This window comes from Primulina huaijiensis, chromosome 13 (assembly GCF_012295235.1).
Source record: "Primulina huaijiensis isolate GDHJ02 chromosome 13, ASM1229523v2, whole genome shotgun sequence".
NCBI lineage: Eukaryota > Viridiplantae > Streptophyta > Magnoliopsida > Lamiales > Gesneriaceae > Primulina > Primulina huaijiensis.
Genome location: NC_133318.1, coordinates 16,376,186 through 16,397,387, shown reverse-complemented (window position 1 = coordinate 16,397,387; position 21,202 = coordinate 16,376,186). Strand labels below are relative to the sequence as shown.

Here is a 21,202-nt window from a genome sequence, read left to right as displayed (position 1 = left end):
ACTCCGTCCGCTACACCGCAGTTGAATGGTGTTTCAGAGCGTCGTAACCGAACTTTGATGGACATGGTTCGGTCTATGATGGGGTTCACGGACTTTCCGCCATCCTTTTGTGGATATGCGCTTGAGACAGCGGCACTGTTGTNATCTGAATAACTCAGATACATGCTCAAAATATTTTAGCTTGATCGAGCTTTAATACAAGCAAAAATGTTTTAACTACTTGAGTTTCCCATCAAACTCAAATTCGAACCTTAAGTTTTTCTTCATATTCAGTTCGGTTCAATTCCTTATATACTTTATCAATGAGAGCCCCCACCATTTTTTGAAATACCATCTTTGGTTTTACCAATGAGTAAGTAATTAGAGCCACTTTGACTTCGACGTGGGATGCATGGGAAATGGCCGCTCATCTCATCCGATCTCTCTCTTTCATTCCCTCACAACGTTAACTCCTTAATCATGGAATTCAGCCAATTCCATTTCTCTAATTAAACCTACATTTTCTTTTTATTTTAGTCTCAAAAAATTTAATACCAAAAAAAAATTTACCTTGCAGAACAGTTCAAATGCTTGGAAGTAAATTATTGCAATATATAATGTAACGTATTGTGTAATCGATGATATTTATTATTTTTTAACAATGATTTTTTCTACTTTTTTTGCTTTTGTGTTCAAATTATTTCAAATGACTGAGATTATAAGTTATTATGTTATTTATGTATTTTGACAATCATTAAGAATTTATGTATCAAGATTTAATTATTTATTGATAATAAATAAGTAATTTTAATCATTGAATTTTGTTTCTATATATATTACTAGGAGAGGTATACCTTTTTTAGCTGTGTAGTGATAGACACGCCTGCCTAAGAACCCAAACTCTTTTCCACACCACTCTGTCATACAAACACGACGTGTAAGACGCATGCTTATTGTTCTATGTATGTCGCTCTCTTTCTTACATCATAGAACTTCTGTCTTTTATTTTTCTTCTGGTTGTTCAATGTATATTGGGAATCCACCTTTTTCTTTTTCTTGAAATTTATGTTGTTGTTTTTTGTTGAGTGATTAGACTGGATCTGTTTGATTTATTCTCAAGTGGGCTCGAGGACCTGTCTATTTTAAGGAAAAAGAGGTGACTGTTTCAATTACATTCGCATGCTTGTACTTTGTTGTGCGTGTTCCATTGTATGGTTGGTTGTAAAATTTGATTTATGCGTCGTATGGTTTCCCGTGTTTTGTGTTTGTGTGAGTGTTGATGCGTTTATATGTGTAAAAAATGAATCTTGATCAAGGGAAGAACCCGTTTTTCATTTTGGAAATGTGGTGATGTATTGGGAACTCAAAATTTCGAGGTTTGTTGTGTATGCATGTGGAAATGCAATGGCCTTTATTGGTGGATCCTGCAATTGCCGTAAAAATTTGTCTTTATTTGTACAAGTGATAAGATTCAGTTTTTATGATGAATGGCCTGGCCCCGATAGATTGGGAAAGCCTACACAATCAGTTGATCAAAGAGAAATGAAATGGACACAGATTTTCTCATGTCATGTAATTTTTTGATTTTTTCTCCATTCCAGTGAGCGACAAGGTAGTTAATCGGTGCAAAGTGGATGTAGTCTCTGTGCCTTGGATCAATATGGATTTCGGGTGGTTGTAGTTGGTACATGAATTTAAGGAATTGTCATTCTAGTTGTTTAATCCAACCCGTTTATTACACAGTTGGGACACTGTAACAATCGCGTTGTGAGTTTGTATATCATTGCTAGCTGGGAAAGCTTGAGCTTTACCCAAATAAAAAGTGAAATGGCTGCACTTTCGTGCCTTGTGGAATTTTCTTTAGCTGTTAAGATATGGAATTGAAGGCTGCTGGACTTACCTAGATACGTGTGGACATTTTAATGGTACAAAATTGTAATTGGGAGTAAGAGTTTCCCAGTCTGCACATAGCGTGAAGTGGTCTAAAGGGGAGTTTAGTCTTCTTCCTACATATGGGATGGACTTATATGCTGCTGCTTTGGACGTACTTATGACACATTCAATATTGTTTTGATCATCTACAATCTCATCCCCTACCGAGATAGATTTATGGGAATTTCAGCCCTTGCTCGGGGCAGTCATCTACATAGGCCAGAAACTCTTCTCGTCTTAACAGTTCCTTTTACATGCAATTTGTGATCTGTCCCAAGGAAATAGTTTTATTGGTTGCTAGGTGATTTCCGTGAGTACAACAGGGAATATCCTAGTGATTGGAGCTGATTATTGCATTGGAGTTATATGGATCTAGACTGTTGCTCGTTATTTCTTTCAGATATACATTGATCTTCTAGTTGTATGTCACACATTTCCTTTAGTAAGTCCTATATATATGGCGCCATGCATTTCATACACACCGTCTTGTCTCCTGCATCTATATGTCAAAACTTGTATGCTGTTTCTGCTTATTTTACCTTTGTCTTTTCTTTTTGGTTGTGATTACTCTGTTAACAACTACTGAACATATTCCTTGTCTTGTTTCAGATTAATTTTGAAACTGGATAGTTTTAAAAAAGCTGAGAGGACATTATGTCCATTTCAAAAGATTTGGATCCAGTTTTCAAAGGGGCAGGACAGAAAGTGTATCCTAATGTTACTATATCAAACTTATCCACATGTTATTGTGCATCATCATTTTTTTTGGGGAAAAATTCACTTTTCATTATGATTTTAAGTAGAGCTTGTTACACAATAGAGATTTAGATTCCTAACATAGAGAATCTCAGCTGTAATCTTAATGGTACATGCGCAATTTCTCATTGTTTATCTAGATTATTTACCTGTTTGCTTTCTTGACTTAGTCCAGTGGCATCGAGATATGGCGAATTGAAAATTTCAATCCTGTCCCAATTCCAAAATCTTCACATGGAAAGTTTTTCACTGGAGATTCATATGTGATTTTAAAGGTAATTTTTGAGTTTTTATTATAACAGTTTCCTTCTGTACCTATGTTGATTAAGTTGTAGAGGACAAGAAGCCAACTTTAGAGGAAATGTGGAGCATTCCTATTTTTGTCCGCTCTTCTTGTATTACGTATTTCTTTTATGGTCACTTTTTGTTGGGAATTTTAAGCTATGTATTGTGGATTCTGGAATACTTTATACGATTGTGTTTGGGTTCACAATATGTAGTAGCTGCTATCTGTGATTTGTGGTCTTTCTGTTTTATCGCTTCATGTTCAATTTACCTTTTCCAGCAATATCCTTTAGAACTTCATGTGTCCCCAGTCGCTATCTTCTTGATATTCTTCAGACAGTTGCTTGTAGATAACCGTGGAACAAGTATGCTACACAAATATGGATACTTGATGGGGTGAGGTGAACCAGAATCAGCTGTTAAGCCCAATACATCTATCATTTCCATTTTGATTCAGTAAAATAATTCGGAACCGGTGTAATCCAGTGAGATTGGTCACAAATTGGAAACTTTTAATGAACTAGAATACCAAAAACCATTCATTTGATATATTTTGGAGATATTGTACCATTGTCGAACTGTAGTTATTCAATTACTCCCTCTCCTCTGTTCTGCTGTTCTATATGTGTTGCACTCACTCGCCATGCTTCGGAAAATATGAGTTTTCCTGCGATGTACAGAGTAAAGGGAACTAACATCTTTTATTTTTTTTGTACTCACTATATGTCATTTGCCTCTGTTTGGTTTTGCAGAACCCGTAACTTAGTTATGACTATTGGTCCCTTGCCCAAGTGTATTTAAACAGGCAGTATCTGGCAAAGTTCAATTAGCATTTTCGAATGCCAGTGGCCCATTCCAATCTTTATCATATTATTTCTATAAGATATTGAAATGGTTGTTTCATTCTAACCCTTGAAACTTTTTTCCTTAGACCACTACCACAAAAAATGGTGCTCTGCATCATGCTATTCATTATTGGCTAGGTAAAGATACCAGTCAGGTATGCCTCTATGTTTCAAACTTTTTAAAGTGAAGGGTTTTGGACATTTTATTATCTGATTGTCTAAATATTTTTCCTTATGTAGGACGAAGCCGGCGCTGCAGCTATCAAGACTGTTGAGTTAGATGCAGCACTTGGAGGACGCGCTGTTCAATATCGTGAAGTACAAGGCCATGAAACTGAAAAGTTCCTTTCTTATTTTAAGCCATGTATAATACCTCAAGAAGGTGGTGTTGCCTCAGGTTTTAATCATGTTGAGGCCGAAGCACACCAAACTCGTTTGTTTGAATGCAAAGGAAAGCACGTCGTTCATGTAAAAGAGGCACGTTGTTCGTCTTCCCCATAAACTTCTGATACACAATACTTATAGACAACTTTTGGTAATTAGCTTTTTATATGGTTGGACAGGTCCCTTTTGCCCGATCATCTCTCAATCATGACAATATCTTTATTCTTGATACGGAATCTAAAATTTTTCAATTTAATGGTTCGAACTCATCCATTCAAGAGAGGGCGAAAGCTCTGGAGGTTGTTCAATATGTTAAAGATACTTATCATGACGGAAAATGTGAAATAGCAGTTATTGGTAATTTTACTACCTATCAGGTGTTCCGAAGTTGATGACCAAATGATGGTTAAATAATAGCTGCCTTTTCTTTTACCTGCAGAAGATGGAAAATTAATGGCAGACGCCGATAGTGGAGAATTTTGGGCATTCTTTGGCGGCTTTGCTCCACTTCCAAAGAAAACAACTACCAATGAGTGCAAAAATACTGAATTGACTTCTCCTAAGCTTTTCTGGTATCTAGTTTCTTCCAATATCATGTTTGTTGTACGGATTAGCATGACATGTTGAGCATTTAGTGAATAATTTTAAGAATTTCTGGAATTGGAAAATTTAATTTCAACTAGAATGATTTCAGAAACATTTATTTTTCAAATTTGTTTAATTTCGCAACATTTCACCGACAAAGTAAATTAAATTTTGTTATATACTGCTATCAATCTATATGATATATAAACCCATGAAAACAATTGATCTAGGAACAATAGACTTTTGACATGTTAGTCTTTATTATTCCAAGCATTGAGAATGGAGAAGCAGTACCTGTGGAGGCTGATTCTTTGATAAGGGAGTTGCTGGATTCATATAAATGCTATCTGGTTGACTGCGGGACGGAAGCCTTTGTTTGGATGGGAAGAAATACGTCTCTCACAGCAAGGAAAGCTGCAAGAAAAACTGTTGATGTAAGTCTTTCTCCTTAAAAAGCATTATATTAAGTAAAACTCTTGTTTTAAAAGTAAAGGAATTACTTAATGTTTGAATATTGTAAAAAAAAATAAGGGTTTGGAATGATTACAATTTGGATTTCAATTGTTTGGGCCCAAAACAGTTGTGGTCTATCTTCTTTATAATGTGGCAGAAATGATCCTCAAATAATGAAATTTTAACACTCAATTGTCACCCACTGTTAGATGCACCTTCAAAACTAGCAGGAATTATGAAATTAGGTCAGAAATGGTCCTCCAACTTATGAAATCTAAATGCTTGACAATCTCTACTGTCAGATGCATGATGTAATTTTCAGTATAGCTTTCATCTAGTGGCGGTACTAAAAGTGTTTATTTCAATTGTGCTTGTCCTTCGTATCAGTTGCTTAACACCTGCATTCTTACTACATAGGAAGTACTGCACGGTCTTGATAGATCCGAATGCCTCATAATCGGTGTTATTGAGGGCTTTGAAACAGTGTTATTCCGCTCGAAGTTTGATTTGTGGCCCCATTCAAACAATGTATCTGTGACTGAGGAAGGTAGAGGGAAGGTTGCAGGTCGGTATTGCACGTGCCATTGTTGGCTACCTTTTGAATATAATTTACAATAGATGCACATATGCATTTATATATATGCCCCATTCAAACAATCTAATTAACTTTTACTCTTATTTTGATTTTGCAATGTCTTCAAGGTCTTATCATTGTCTTTATCTTGATGCTTTTTAGCACTTTTAAATTGCCAAGGGGTAAATGTAAAGGGTCTTCTGAAATCAGAATCTCCAAAGGAAGACCATGAGCTATATATAGACTGCACAGGCGATTTACAGGTGATAATCTAATAGCTTCATATCTGTTACTGTGTATAGTCTGTCAAAAATTAGCATCTCTATAAATTTTGTGCACTTTAATATTCTCTTACTATGTGAAATTGCAAATGAATATTGTTAATGGAAAGATGGTAAAAAATGATCATTTTAGGTCTAACTATTTATCACAGACACAACAATTTATTTGTGTTTGAATTTCTTGAATTTTGATTATTAGTACAGAATGAAAAATATACATTTTTGTTTGTTGTTTGACAGTCATCTCTCTTAAAGTACTACTGAATAACGCTAGGTTATTTTTCTCATTCTCTGCATTAGGTTTGGCGTGTGAATGGTGAAAATAAGTGTTTTCTTCCAGCTTCAGATCAGTCGAAATTTTACAGTGGAGATTGTTATATCTTTCACTATTCTTATCCTGGAAAAGAAAAGGAGGACCATCTCATTGGGACATGGTTTGGGAAGCAAAGTGTTGAGGTGAAATCTTAATTTCTTTCCTCTTGTGTGAGCACTTAGAGAGTTATATCTAACATTATTAGTTAAAACCTCGCCATTTTCTTGGCTCCATGTTTGTAAGTACTCGAGACAATTAATGTCGTGATCTTGTGTTGTATGGATGAGTTATTCGAAATTGCAATTGGTCTATGATTGAATATAATGAGATGGTTTTTTTAGTCGACTTAAGTTTATATTTAAAACAAAGGAAGTCATTCTTTTGCGAGTTTTAAAGTTAACTCGGAGGGTTATATTGAAAATTAGCCTAAACTTGCTTATGAAAATGCACACTTGTTTGTTATTTTCCTTGAGAATTTTTATGTACTCCCCTGACGTGGAGAAAAACAACAAATAAGGGAAAATCTCATTCCACGATGTAAGCTTATACTTTTCAAGGAATTCTGGAAAATGTGTTGCCTAATTTCCTGTTACTGATAAAAACCAAAAGCATTTGCTTTTTCCCCATCGAAAAGCTTCCTTTAAATTTTCCAATGCTATCATCTTTAGTAATTTTTTTGAAGCCATGCATTGTCTATTTGAAAAAATCATTTATATTCATGAATTACTGATAATAGTACTCACGATACATAGGTGGATAGAGAAGGTGCGGCTTCACAGACGAGCAAGATGGTGGAGTCTATGAAGTTTTTACCCACTCAAGTACATTGGTTTCATTGATCACTTCATTTTTAGTTTTTTTCCTAATGCTAAATTACATCTTGGTTTTTATATTGACAGATATTTACTCGTTATTTTTAGGCTCGCATCTATGAAGGAAATGAACCGATCCAGTTCTTCGCCATTTTTCAGAGTTTCATTGTCTTCAAGGTTTGAGAGGATAAAAATATGAAGAGAAGCAAAATTTCTGTTTACTTCGTTTTATATCATTGGAAATGCAATAATTTTGTCGTCATGTCACAGGGTGGTCTTAGTGAAGCATTCAAGAATCACATGGCCAAGAACGAACTTCCTGATAATACATTTGCCGAGGATGGACTAGCATTATTTCGAGTTCAGGGCAATGGGCCTGATAATATGCAAGCGATTCAAGTTGAACCAGTAAGTTGCCAATTTATACAAAATATATATCCTGGAATTTATTTTCCATCATCTTTTCTAACCTGCTTATTGTATATATTCATACAACAGAGGGTATTAATTCGTTATTTATTTGATCCAGGTGGCATCATCATTGAACTCGTCGTACTGTTACATACTACTCAGCGGGTCCTTTGTCTTTACCTGGTCTGGAAGTATTACGTCTCCTGAAGACCGGGAACTCGTCGAGAGGCTGTTGGATCTCATAAAGGTTAGATAGCTGTTATTGATCTTTTATGTATTTATTTATTTATCAATAAAGTAAAAAATTTCCTAAATCAAAAGTATATACAAAATACATTGGGCATAACCAGTTCTTGATCTTTTATTTTTAAGTGTCACACACTAAATTTAATCGAACTTCTGCAGTAATGAGATTTAGTTTGTGAGGAGGATTTAGATGTGATATTACTTTATGGTTTGTAGAGCTCCTGTGTCTTACTAAGGGGGAAATTGTGTCTGGTTGGTTGTGGACCAAACCAAATTCTAATAACCAAGTAAACGGAGCTACTTTTTTGAATTAATCGAACTGATAATAAACCTAGCTGATTTTCAAACTAATCGAACTTAACAAAATTTTTACTGAAACTAAACCAAACAAATTGTACTTCTATAGAAGACGAACTTTCATAAAAAACCGACTTAACAGAACTCCCGATTAGAGAAAATAATCACAATAACCTAACTTATCGAATTGAAGTATGTATGGAAAAGAATTTTTCTCCAGAAGTTTTATTCGGTTGCTTCGGACTTGAAGAAAGATAGCTACAACCATGGTAAACTCACCGGTTTTCTTAAAATTAAAAAACAAGTTACCGAATTAATAGAACCTAACTACCTGTCGGTTATATCCGTTACACTGAACATCTGTTCAAACACTATATCTTAATAGTTAATACATATTAGGTCATTGATGTAATAACTGGGCTCATGCATGTTTTCCCTGAAATTTGAAATTGAATTTGTATCACGTGTCCTTTATTTGTCACATTTTGGTACCTGCAGCCAAATATGCAGCCTAAGCTGCAAAAAGAAGGTACAGAATCCGAGCAGTTTTGGGATTTGTTAGGTGGAAAATTGGAGTATTCGAGCCAAAAAATTGCAAGAGAAGCTGAAACCGACCCTCATCTGTTCTCATGTACTTTATTAAGTGGTATTACATCTTTCTGTTACTGAACTTTATGTTTTTGAAGTTGTTTATTAATGCAAATTAATTAAACTAACATGTTTTTTTGTTACCGTATTACTCTGCTGAATTCACGCCTGATTTTCAGAAGATGTCGAGGTGTGTGTCTCTTGTATCTGTTTATCACCTTTTAGAAAAATGTGATTTGAACCTTATTACCATCTACTCTACATCAGAGTTAGGTATCCGATGATATTTATTTTTGGCAACATAATGTAACATAATGTAATTTTCGGCATCTCTCATCTGATATCTATGTTTTCGTGGAGAGTACGACAAAATTGTCATTTGTAGCGCTCTTATCCTAGCCACTACTAAATAGCCTAATAAGCATGCAACATTAAACTTAATAACAACAATTAAACAGCGGAAACCAAATAACTTAATCATCTTACAATTCAAACGAAAACAGAACAATTACAGCAGTCTTAAACATTAATACAACCATATCGAAAACAGAATTCTGAACGAGAAAACAGTAAACCACATAAAACCTCCACTGGATCACTACCGAAAACCCAACTGCTCTAGCCACTGTCTTGGCCGTCCGAACCGTCCAACCTAAGACCTGCCCGTGGAATAGGGTGTCCAAGATGAAACAAGGACGTGAGCTACAATAGCCAATACGAGAATGTACGAGTATACAAATTGATGTGATGCATGCGAAATGCAATATGCTCAGATATCAAGGATCAAGTCAAGAATCTCATGCTCAGTCTAGAGGCATCTGAGTGTGTAGTCTCTGATCTGCCCTAGGCATGTTTTGGATCCCACACTCATCATCAAAACGTGGACCTACAATATCCAGGTCATCAAAGCCCGCGGGTCCCATCAGACACTGTAGCTCTCGATGCCCCATCGTCCACAATACAGAATAGGGCTGAGCGGCCCAACAAACGAGGTATATCTCAAAAGATATCAGGCTCAACATGATATATCATGCATAATATGCCAACAATATGATATCACCATCAAATCAGATCCTGAATTACCAAACATTCTTCGAAGTTCTTTCTAAAGGCTTTAGGATTATAAATGTGTCCGTCGTCAGCCCGCTAACGATGTCTCGATCCCAGTTCACCGACCCCCCTCGAGTCGACACTAGCTCCGAAACTTCCCAACACCAAAGTACCCTAGAAACTGGCTAGAAAACCTAAGGTATATGGCTAGAACTCTCTCTGAAAGATGCGGTGTAGGAAACAAAAGAATTCAACTTCAATTTATAGGCTACATCCGGACTATTTCAGAAAATACGAATCAATCTTATCTGCCACGTGTCAGAATCTCATTCGTCTAGTTGAATTTCTTGGGATAATGAAATCTGAAGTAGGTCGGGTTTGTCCATTTTAAATTCAGTGGAACCCAACAGATTGATCCCGAATTATCAATTCCATAATAATGTTTAATTAGCAATCTTTTAATCATCTCTTAATTAATAATTCATTCAAAATAAGAATTCGGGTCGTTACATCATTTGCCTGAACATTTCTTTACATTCTCCACAAATTGAAAATCCATTATGACCTTGAATCATAATCTCCTTTTCAGGTGACAGAGATATACAATTTCAACCAAGACGATCTGATGACTGAGGATATATTCATTCTTGACTGCCACTCGGACATTTATGTCTGGGTCGGGCAACAAGTGCAGTCCAAGAAAAAGATGAACCCCTTAAATATAGGGGAGGTATGCCTTAAATTAGATCCATTTTCTTGTATTTGGTAGAGCTTATTTCATCAAGTCTAGATCTTTGTCCTTTATGTTTTAAAACAATTAAACATTTAACAGCAATTTCTCTCAACAGAAATTCTTGGAGCGGGATTTTCTTCTCGAGAAATTATCTCTTCAAACTCCAATATATATAATAACAGAAGGGTCCGAGCCAACATTTTTCACTCGTTTTTTCTCATGGGACTCAACGAAATCCATGGTAAGTTCAATTATTGAAATTTAAAAGCTTTAGAAGAAAACTCGATAACATGTGATTTTTACAGATGCATGGAGACTCTTTCCAAAGAAAACTTTCTGTTCTTTTGCATGGCGTTTCAGCAATTTCTTGTGTAAGTTTCCTTTCCTTCTTAATGTGCGCTTTTTTATTTTTATTCGCGCACATTATACTTTCTTGTTATTTGTTTTGAATTTTTTAAACCAGCAATTAACCAACCATTGGTGCAAATGGTTGATTTCTGAAAATGTTTTATAGTTTTGTTGGTTTATACGCCAATGCTTCAAGTTATCAGGCCATTCAAGATATTTTAAACATATGGCATATAGTTTTTGTCCTGAGTTTTTTATTGTTTGATGTAATGTTTTTCGCTCAGACCAATTTGGTCCTTCATATTGTAGAAGTTACGTAATTTGTCTGTTCTCTTGTCAAAAGAAAGCAATTAGTGTCCCAACCTTAACACGTATGTAAATCATCTTATAGCCTGAATTTGAGCTCCTGATATGTGATTTTACCCAAATTTCTTATACAGTTATGTATCAATTTTCTTGGTCAAATTTTTTCCACAATTCCGCTCAATTTAGGACAGATCTCTCAAAACTAAGATGAGGGCCTAGTTCTGTTATTTGTAAAACATGGGGAAATGTATTCGTTTTAGCACATAAACCCCCAAATTTAGGCCAACAACATTCATTCGTGCAACATATGCAAATGTTGCCGTTAAGAATTGAACTTTGTGTGATGTCACGTAGCATGTCCCATTTTCACAGTATCAGTGACCAAAATTGTTTAATGTTACACGATCAAAAAGAGACATGGAGCAGAATCTAGTTTTTTGTGTTGGATTATTTACACTATTGCTTGATATACTTATGTTTCTTTCTTTTATTTTCTTTGGTTTTGCGCGACAGAAGCCTAAACGGAGAACGCCTATCTCCTATGGTGGGAGATCTGCTGCACCTGAAAAATCTCAGCGTTCTAGAAGTGTGTCATCATTTAGCCCTGATAGAGTTCGTGTAAGAGGCAGGTCTCCTGCGTTTAATGCTATAGCCGCTAATTTTGAAAACACAAATGCAAGAAATATGTCAACTCCTCCTCCAATGGTGACAAAGCTTTTTCCGAAATCCGTTACCCTGGATTCAGCAAAACTGACTTCAAGATCAGCAGCCATAGCTTTGATAAGTGCAGGTTTTGAACAACCAGCACCTGCTCGAGACTTCACCATACCACGCTCTGTCAAAGGTACAATTAACTTGGTAGGGTGGGATATATAAGCAACTAGCTTAAAGAATACTTTATTAATCTTGTCTTTTTAAAATGTTTTAGAAAAGTTAGGAGGAAATTTATGTTCGGATAGAGTTAAAAAAAAATGCTCTTTTTATTTTTCTAAGAGAAGGTAAAGTAGAAGGCATAAATTCACAATTTTCAGCTTCTTAATTTGACTTTTTAAACACTGTTAAATTTCTAAAAGCCTGGAATGTTTTTTCTTTCCCCTTGGAAAAACAATTTTTAACCAAAATGTAATCAATATGAAGATCTTCAAAATATTTGATGGTCAATGTTTTGATATGTTAATCAAAATGTTTCGTTTTGTGTTAAAGTGAGCCATGAGTCACCCAAATCAAAATCTGAGACCAATGCCGATAAAAACTCTAATGACTCACCGAAACCAAAGCCAGAGACAATACTAGAAGACGTAAAGGAGGGTGAAGCTGAAGAGGACCGAGAACTTCCAGTACACCCGTATGAACGTCTCACAACTACATCAACTGATCCTGTTGAAGATATTGACGTTACCAAGCGTGAGGTAAGTGCATATGAAGTTATTGACTTGACAATCCGATGCCTGTTACTGTTTGCCTCACGTTTAGAAATCACGTTTTACAGAAATATTTGTCTTCACAAGAGTTCAAGGAGAAGTTCGAGATGACTAAGGATGCTTTCTATAAGTTGCCTAAATGGAAACAGAATAAGATCAAAATGACACATCAATTGTTTTAAATCTTTGTGAGGTACCAACTCGATATGTTTGACTCTGCCACATCAATGCAACTTTAGCTACTTATGCCTTGTCCCTGCGGCTTTTTCCGGAGATAATTTTCATTTGGGATCTTTTGTTTTTTGAGAATTGGTTTCTTGATTTTCGTTTTTGTCCCATGTTGATTTGAGTTTACAGTTTTGTTTTGCATTACCGCTCTTCATTTTATGTGTTTTAGGCGATTGATTTGGAGAGAGTTGTAAGAATCTTGATTGAGGATAGTTTTAATTAGGGTGCATTGACAGTTCAGACTTCAGTAGATGGAGAATTTGTACAAAAATGTGTAAGCCAGTTCATTCATTATTTAGATTAGTCAATAAATGTGTGTTTCTTTTCATGTAAAAATGTTTATATGAATTTTTTATTTATTGTAAATCGTGTGGTTGAATATGCTAGAAGAGTCCAGTCAACTTTAATGTTGTTCAATATATTATTTTAGCATCCCTATTTTCGGCTCATTTTTTATTCAGTCCCTCACTTTTTCAACTTGCCGATATATAATGTTGCCCGCTTAACGTTCGTAGAACATACTTTAGAAAGTAGGAATCGGGATTTTTTTTGTAGCAATACACAGAAGAAGAATGTAGGTGCGGACATTGTCTTGGAAAAGTTACATGCAAAGGACATACTCAAAACTGCTTTCTGTGTATACAAAATGGAGTACGTACCAGTGTGCGTGTGCGTGTGTGTGTCTGTGTGTGTGTTGGGAAACTGTACTTTGTTTGGGCTCTACTTTGCTCACTAGTTTGAGATGTTTTTGAGTCGTGAAGAAGATGAAAAATGAGAACTTTGAATTGGTCTTCGAGTGACATGTTTTGGAATTTAATATAGATAATAACTGTATGTACTATTTTCAGAACCAGGGTTGTTAATTGTTATTTGTTTTTAACTGCAAATAACCATAATTGTAGCAACACAATGCACGTATTTGACCATATGATATGTTGAGACAAACCCTTCCTAAGCAGCGGAAAGAAACCAGTGAATATATGATTTTTTTCAGGCATCGAACAATTTTCAATACACAATAAGCATTTTTCATTCTCAGACTAGAAATTCCAGTCCTTTCAAAAATTCGTTCAAGTGCTTTAAATGGCCATTCTCGAAAGATGCTTTAAATTTTAGACATCCTGGTAGGACTTCAAAATTCAAAAAACTAAAGAAATATAGCCAATAATGAGTAAAGCTGCAACAGGTTAAAACCTTGACAAAACTGAAACTGAAATACCATGAAAAATTATCAAAGCACAGCGGATAACTAGTGCCAAGACAGAAAATAAAAATTAAAAAAATAAAAACAAATTTTGCATAAACTACAGGATGAAACTGATGAAACTGAAATTATGCCAAAAATCACCATCTCATGACGAATGTCGAGTGAACCATAAACATAAACCTATCCTTGCATCAAAATGAAAGAACAGCAAAAACTGTTGCTCAGGGCACCTCGAAAAGGCGTGTCGATGCTAGAAAAGGGGCAAGCAAATGAAAATAGCTGAATAGCAACACATTTTCTTGAACAAATCGTTTGCCTTGATACAAATTATCTAGCCACACTGGATTGCTGGCTACTTGTTTTGCTTTTGCGATTCCATATTGGAGTGGTCTCGATAAGTTTATGGGGCACGAGTCTTTTCTCTTGTTTAGAAAGCTTACGGAAATTGTGCACCTTCAACCTAGCTATCTTAGCTTCTTCCTCTGGGGTTATCTCCCTGAGTACTACAGTCAGTCTACACTCTGGTCTCACTTTTATTCCAGATCTGCCTTTGGAATGGTATGATACCCTTTTCTTGTACAATCCTTTTCCAGTAAATGCCTCAGCTACAGAATATCAGAGATGACAAGGAATTAATTAAAGAAAAAGAGTAAAATACAACAGAATTGTTTGCTTACCAACAAGAAGACGGTCAGCATCAAGATCATGATTGTGTGTTGCATTGGCACGAGCTGAATGTATAACCTGCATATGTATATTTCAGTCACAAAGCATCCAGCTGGAAAATTGTCACCCTCACACATGAATACGCTCAAGGGTTCAAATCAAGCAGGAGACTTTTTATGCAATTTTTGTTGACTATCTACCTTAGCAAAATTCGCGATTAATGAGGGCAGTGACAGGTCACATGAAACCAAAACACCCTTTAAAAGGTTAAGTTAATTAGGGTGTGTTTGGTGGTGGCAAAAGATTGGGGAAGTAAAGAGACAAAAATGGTCGACAACTCAAGTGAATTTACCTTCCATTGGTATATTGGACTGAAAATTCATATTGTTTAAAGGCCTATAAAAGAAAAATGACCTGGTAGACAGTTTTGGCAGCTCGCTTGACAGTAACTTGCAACTGCAACAATGCATCTTCAACACGCATTCCACGAACAAATTCAGCAACCAAGTTAACCTTTTTGGGACTCTGAAAGAAAGTAGTCTATCAAGAATTAAAACAATCTATGAGAAAAAAAAAGGCCCTCAGAAATCAACATGATTTTTCAATGCTTCGCAGAAGAAAAATGCAAGAACAAAGGGTAACTGTTTCTATAGTTATCTAAACTAAAGAAAAAAAAGAAAACAAAATGAATAATCTCAAAATATCAGGCCACTGCCCTGGCCATACCAAAAAAAGAATAACCGCTTCACAAAGTAATTCCATTGCCATTAGAGTCATCCACTTCAATATGTTTATTCTGCCTTTCATTGCGTGGATTACAAGATTATTACTGTGTTGTGTCATTTCTGGATTCCTAATTTCATGAAGATGATATACTTTGGATGGACAATCAACAGAAAGCTACGTTGCAACTCTCTTTCGATAACAGAAGAATGAAGATCAAACGGATGGGAGGCAATATAAGAGGATCATACTTAGTAAGTAACCTGCACAAGAAGTGTAGCTTATAGCCTCCACGAGATGACTCGGTTAATGAACATAGATTGACGGTACAATGATGCATTTGGTGCACTATGATAAACATCTTGTTCAAATTGATTTGTCCATCCCGTTCAATCATTTTTCGAAGAACAGTTGAGGGGCACCGGCAAACTAAAAGGACGAAAAAATGCTTACATGTAGAAGTGAGTTGCTAGATTTCAAAATCACAAAAAGATTTGGCTTTCTTCGATCATGCTCAGCAACTAGTGTGAACCGAAAAGTTTGAAGAGCTTTACCTGTTTTATTCCCTTTAGCACTGCTTGAACTCTAGAAGCCTTGCGAATAGTCTTTTGAGTTTCAGTACTTCCAGTACTTGCAGGTAAAGCCGATATTAATGGGGAAGATATAGGAATTGCATCAGATGTGTCTGTGAGTAAGCTCCTCGTACTGGTGAATCCCTGTAACAACAAGAACGTACATTTCCCAAAATGAAAGTGTGATAAAGGACAAAGATGAAGCACGAGGAATTAGATAATTAATCCATAAAAAAATTTTACTGCCACATATGAATATTATGAAATATAATAAAATCAATATGATGCGTGAATGAAACAAAAAATTCATTCATCAGCAGAAAATCTGCTTACTTCCAACCAACAATTACATGGCATTCACATTGACCACTGATGCAAAGTCACAATCCTCACATACCTCGCAAGTATTTTTAGTTGAATAATGTCTCACTGACTTTATTTGTTCTCAACAATTTCTCAATACAGGATCGGAAGATTGTAGTCTATAATGTTCAAAAAAATGCAGGTAACAAAATCCTTTTAGTAAAGATTGAAAAACACTGATGGAGTTACCAATTTCTGTAGATATTGATGTCGTGGCCTTGAAATGGTAGGAAAGTATGAATTCCGCAGTCTCGATAAATCAGACACCTCAGCTGCAGAACGGTGCATCAAACACCAAGAAATTTAATACACTTTAAATAAGAAACAGCTCGATATAAAGCAGAAGCATTTAGACCATTTCAGCATGAAGCATAATATATCCGTCTAACAATGGAAAAAACATGGATCCTATCGCAATCAACAGAACCAATAGCTTCAAGCCTTCAAATAAACCACCTGCTAAAATTCTAAAAAAAATACAAAACAAAGCTTGAATTTAAAGTAGTTACCAGACACCCGATAAGCCTCTGACTGATTAAAAGTACTGAATGAGGCACTGTGACTGTAAAGATATCTCTTGGAAGCCTGGCGCACGAACGATTGCAAAATCCGCTGCCAACCCTCCATGATTTCAGGTTTTCAAGATCTTTCGAAGAAGTCCACCAAGGAATATTAAATCATCTGAAGGCAGAATTAGCTACGATTTCAGAATGAATCATAACAAACACGCAGGCAAAAACTGAAAACCAGTCATCTTTCATCAAACTGTACACTGAGATCTGAACCCTAATCTCAAGAAAATGGTAAATGTACTTGGGTGTCAAATTAAGAATGAGTTTGGGTAAGAAGTTATAACTTAAATTAAAAAAACTCAAATAAATTCAGTTTTTGTAAGTATTTTTATTACAAAAAATGAAGCAATTTTTAAGTTTGGATAAATTTTAAAAGTATTTTTATTTTAATTTTTTTTAAAAAAATAGAAGTAAAAGTAAAAAAAAAATTAAATTTTAACTACTAAAAATTAATTTTTTAAGTGTTTTTTTAAAACAAGTTTTATAATCAAATATTACATCGCATGAACTTCTTTGATCAAACGGACTCGTAATCTGCACAATTTGAGGGTTAAAAAAATACAATTTATTTAATAAAATGTATTTTAATAAATTTATATTCAATCGTATCCTAATAAAAAAANTTATTTTATAAAATTTCTAGATAAATAATATACGATGTGGGAAAGACTATAGTATTGATAATTTTATTAAATAATATACCGTGTGGGAAATAATAACTTTAGATTTTATAGAAAAAATATTTTTTATTAGAATTTTATGATTTTCTTATGTATAGTGTGATAATTTTATTAAAGAATTTCATGATTTCGGTTCCAGTAGGTGACGTTAGCTCGAATGCACTCTAAGCCTGAAATCACGAAAGAGACCGTTAGAAGGGAGCCGAGAGGATATCCCGGCGTAGTCCCTCCAACGCTCAAGTCAGATACTTCGAGTGGAATGAGAGAACAGCTAAGGGTGCTGCTAAAAGTCAATATATTGAATTAATAGTGAGACTCTCTAACCTGGATTTATAGGAGAATACCTGAGTTCCATCATAGGCATTTTACCTTGGCTAGGGATGGGCCGAGAGTCAAAACTCCGGTTTGGGCCTGATCTTGACAAACCCATTCGTGGGGTATCATAAGTCTCCCCCTCCCAAGTCGAACTGAATCACAGGTTCGAAATTTGATTAATTGCACTACTTTTTGGCTTACCACATGTGAGTCGTGCATTCTTCCTCTTCCCACAGCTCTGCCTCTTCCTCGCCCCGCCTCACCTACTCCACAGCCTCGCCTCATCGCCCTAGCCCATAGCCTTGCCCTTCGCTCGCCTCGCCTGCAACCCCTCTCGCCCTCCTCGCCTCGCCTCCCTCTCTAAACGACTCGCCCTCGCCTTCTTTGCCCATGCCTCCTCCTTCCACACCCTGCTCTAGCCTCACCCATCCTCGCCCTCTCACATCCAACCCTTCGCTCTCTCTCGCCAACAGCCTCTCGCCCTTTGCTCCCCTCGCCCGCTAGCAGCCTCGCCCCACGCTTGCTCTCTCGCGTGAGTCTTGCCCATCTTCCCCACGCCCGTGATCCTCTCGCTTCTTCATTGCCCGCCGCGCTTCGTCTCTTGCCCGCAGCCTCGTCCCGTTTCCACCTTCACCACCTCGCCTCCTCGCCCTCTCCTCTATCTTCGCCCACAGCCTCCTTTCTCCATCATCTCGCCTCGTCGGCTCGCCTACACCCTCGCCTAGTCCTAGTCCTCGCCCATCGCCATAGCCTCGCCCCAGCACCCCATAGCCTCGCCTTCGCCCATCTCAGTGCCTCGCCTTCTCCCTCGTCCCAGCACCCCACAGCCTCATCTCCCAGCCCCTCACCCGCAGCCTCTCCCTCGCCCTCGCCTAGCCTCTGCCAGCCCCTCTTCCTCGCCTCGCCTTCACCCATCTCGTCCTCGTCTTCAAAGTCCTCTACTAGGCTTTAGGTAGGAGAAACGAGTACTTCACTCACCCTCTATACTTCAAGCACCTCACTCTCCTCACTTCTAGCTTCTCTACCTAGGGTCCAAACTTCACCCTCACCACCTCAAGCTCATATACTTGGCTCCAATCTTCACCCTCACCACATCAAGCTCTTTTACTAGGCTCCAACCTTTACCATCACCACCTCAAGCTCCTCTACTAGGTTCAGCCTTAGTAGGAAAATTATGAACTCTCACCCTCTATACTTCAAGCTCTTTGCACTCACAACCTCAAGCTCATCTAATATGCTCCAACCTTCACTATCACCACCTCAAGCTCCTCTACTAGGCTTCATCTTAGTAGGAAAATTATGAACCCTCACACTCCATAGTTCAAGCTTTTCAGCCTCACCACCTCAAGCTCCTCTACTAGTGTAATCTCCTGGATTCGACGACTGTCCCCACTGTACCAAGACGAGTCTTTCCAGCGTGCTTATGTCCTCACTCACACGCACCCTAGAAAAATTCCTAAGGGGTCACTCATCCCAAAATTGCCTCAAGTCCAGCACCCTTAACCTTGGAGTTCTTATGTGATAAGCTACCAAAAAGAAAATGCATCTTTTTTATATGAGTAATACATATCAAATCTTTTAAACACTCCTCAAGTGCACAGTCTCATACCTGAACAGTTTTGGAATCCCACTCTTTCTGGTGTAAGGTCGGTTCATTTATGTTCTTTTTGCCTAGAAGCCTGCCGAGAGCCACTCATTGTCTGTTAAACCTCATGACAACAGCGATCACCCCCGCCAATTTGGGCCCGGGCCTCACAACTAGGCTTCAGCCTTAGTAGTAAAATTATTAACACTCACCCTCCTCACTTCAAGCTCCTCTACCTAGGACGAGCCATGGTAGGAGAAATATAAATTTCATTTTCATCACCTCAACTCTTCTCCTCTATAAGGCATAGCCGAAGTAGGTAAAATTTAATTTTTAATCTCCTCACCGCTTTTCCTCTACTAGGCATAGCTCAAGTAGGTAAACTTTAATTTTTAATCTCCTCACTTTTTCTCTTCTACTAGATATAGCCCAAGTAGGTAAAATTTAATTTTTAATCTCCTCTCCTCTTTTCCTCTACTAGGCATAACCCAAGTAGGTAAAATTTAATTTTCAATCTCTCCAACTCTTCTCCTTTACTAGGCGTAGCCCGAATAATAAAAGTTCCACCTCTTCACCCCATTACTCATCTGCTAAGCAATGTCTTAGCAGAAAAATAAAAGTTTGACCTCCTCATCCCTGACTTCTCTGCTAGGTGATGCCTTAACATAAAAATAAAACTTACACCTCCTCACCTTCTGACTCCTCTGCTAGGCGATGTCTTAGAAGGAAAATAATAAATTTCCACCTCCTCACCCTCTGACTCCTCTGTTAGGCGATGCCTTAGCGGAAAAATAATAAATTTTAATCTCTTCTCCTCTACTAGGCGCAGCCTAAGTAAATAAATTTAATTTTCAATCTCCTCAACTCTTTTCCTCTACTAGGTTCAGCCCATTAGATAAAATTTAATTTTCAATCTCCCTATCTTTTCCCATCTACTAGCCTCAGCCTCAGTAGGTAAAATTTAATTTTCAGTCTTCTCAACCTTTCTCCTCTACTAGGCGCATCCTAAGTAGGTAAAATTTAATTTTCAATCAATCTTTCTCCTTTACTAGCACATCCTGAGTAGGTAAAATCCAATTTTCAATCTTCTGACCTCTCATCTACTAGTCTCAGCCTCAGTAGGCAAAATTTAATTTTCAGTCTCATCAACCCTTCTCCTCTACTAGGCGTAGCCTAAGTAGATAAAATTTAATTTTCAATCTCCTCAACCATTTTCCTCTATTAGGCGCATCCTAAGTAGGTAAAATTTAATTTTCAGTCTCCTCAACTCTTGTCCTCTATTAGGCGCATCTTAAGTAGGTAAAATTTAAATTTCAATCTCCTCACCTCTTTTCCTCTACTAGGCTTAGCCTCAGTAGGTTTTATTTAATTTTCATTTTCCTCAACCCTTCTCCTCTACTAGGCGCAACCTAAGTAGGTGAAATTTAATTTTCAATCTCCTCAATCATTCTCCTCTACTAAGCTCAGTCTCAGTAGGTAAAATTTAATCTCAACCGTTCTCCTCTACTAGGCGTAGCCTAAATAGGTAAAATTTAATTTTCAATATCCTCCACCCTTCTCTTCAATTAGGCATAGTCTAAGTAGGTAAAATTTAATTCATATCACCCTCATAGTACAACAATGTCCATGAACTGAATAGAAGAACTTTGTTTTATTGAATTTCAACATATTACATATGATAGATTCAAAAAC

General features: G+C 36.8%; 2 protein-coding genes across 6 annotated transcripts; one reads left to right on the top strand and one right to left on the bottom strand.

Moving 5' to 3' along the window:
• The first annotated feature begins 849 nt into the window (after positions 1-849).
• On the top strand, positions 850-13,363 carry LOC140956284 (villin-4-like). 5 transcript variants are annotated; one of them, XM_073412994.1, is made up of 24 exons: positions 850-941; positions 1,073-1,135; positions 2,521-2,618; positions 2,843-2,942; positions 3,884-3,952; positions 4,038-4,274; positions 4,361-4,538; positions 4,621-4,753; positions 5,038-5,200; positions 5,637-5,784; positions 5,956-6,056; positions 6,375-6,530; positions 7,140-7,208; positions 7,308-7,376; positions 7,470-7,607; positions 7,729-7,857; positions 8,652-8,799; positions 8,921-8,931; positions 10,381-10,521; positions 10,640-10,765; positions 10,830-10,895; positions 11,692-12,022; positions 12,382-12,587; positions 12,668-13,362. In XM_073412994.1, exons 3-24 carry the CDS (start codon positions 2,566-2,568, stop codon positions 12,779-12,781), a joined length of 2,886 nt encoding a protein of 961 aa, XP_073269095.1. In that variant the 5' UTR covers positions 850-941; positions 1,073-1,135; positions 2,521-2,565; the 3' UTR covers positions 12,782-13,362. The 5 variants fall into 5 exon arrangements, with proteins under 5 accessions (XP_073269095.1, XP_073269097.1, XP_073269096.1 ...); XM_073412995.1 differs by having other exon boundaries at positions 861-941; positions 1,066-1,135; XM_073412996.1 differs by lacking the exon at positions 1,073-1,135 and having other exon boundaries at positions 858-941.
• Positions 13,364-14,028: 665 nt separating this feature from the next.
• LOC140956402 (uncharacterized) lies at positions 14,029-17,198 on the bottom strand. Its single transcript, XM_073413135.1, has 6 exons — positions 16,868-17,198; positions 16,548-16,630; positions 15,978-16,139; positions 15,115-15,225; positions 14,712-14,778; positions 14,029-14,639 (listed from the first exon to the last, which is right to left on the bottom strand). The coding sequence occupies exons 1-6, from the start codon at positions 16,983-16,985 to the stop codon at positions 14,362-14,364; spliced, it is 819 nt and encodes a 272-aa protein (XP_073269236.1). The 5' UTR covers positions 16,986-17,198; the 3' UTR covers positions 14,029-14,361.
• Between the last annotated feature and the right edge of the window lie 4,004 nt (positions 17,199-21,202).

Excerpts from the sequence above, each read along its gene's own strand:
- LOC140956402 (XM_073413135.1), bottom strand. The coding sequence starts at position 16,985 with ATGGAGGGTTGGCAGCGGATTTTGCAATCGTTCGTGCGCCAGGCTTCC. Across the intron at positions 16,140-16,547 it reads ATCAATATCTACAGAAATTG|GGATTCACCAGTACGAGGAG; the intron begins GTAACTCCATCA and ends TTGTTGTTACAG. Across the intron at positions 14,640-14,711 it reads TGCTGACCGTCTTCTTGTTG|CTGAGGCATTTACTGGAAAA; the intron begins GTAAGCAAACAA and ends GATATTCTGTAG.
- LOC140956284 (XM_073412994.1), top strand. The coding sequence starts at position 2,566 with ATGTCCATTTCAAAAGATTTGGATCCAGTTTTCAAAGGGGCAGGACAG. Across the intron at positions 5,785-5,955 it reads AGGTAGAGGGAAGGTTGCAG|CACTTTTAAATTGCCAAGGG; the intron begins GTCGGTATTGCA and ends GATGCTTTTTAG. Across the intron at positions 7,858-8,651 it reads GGCTGTTGGATCTCATAAAG|CCAAATATGCAGCCTAAGCT; the intron begins GTTAGATAGCTG and ends TGGTACCTGCAG.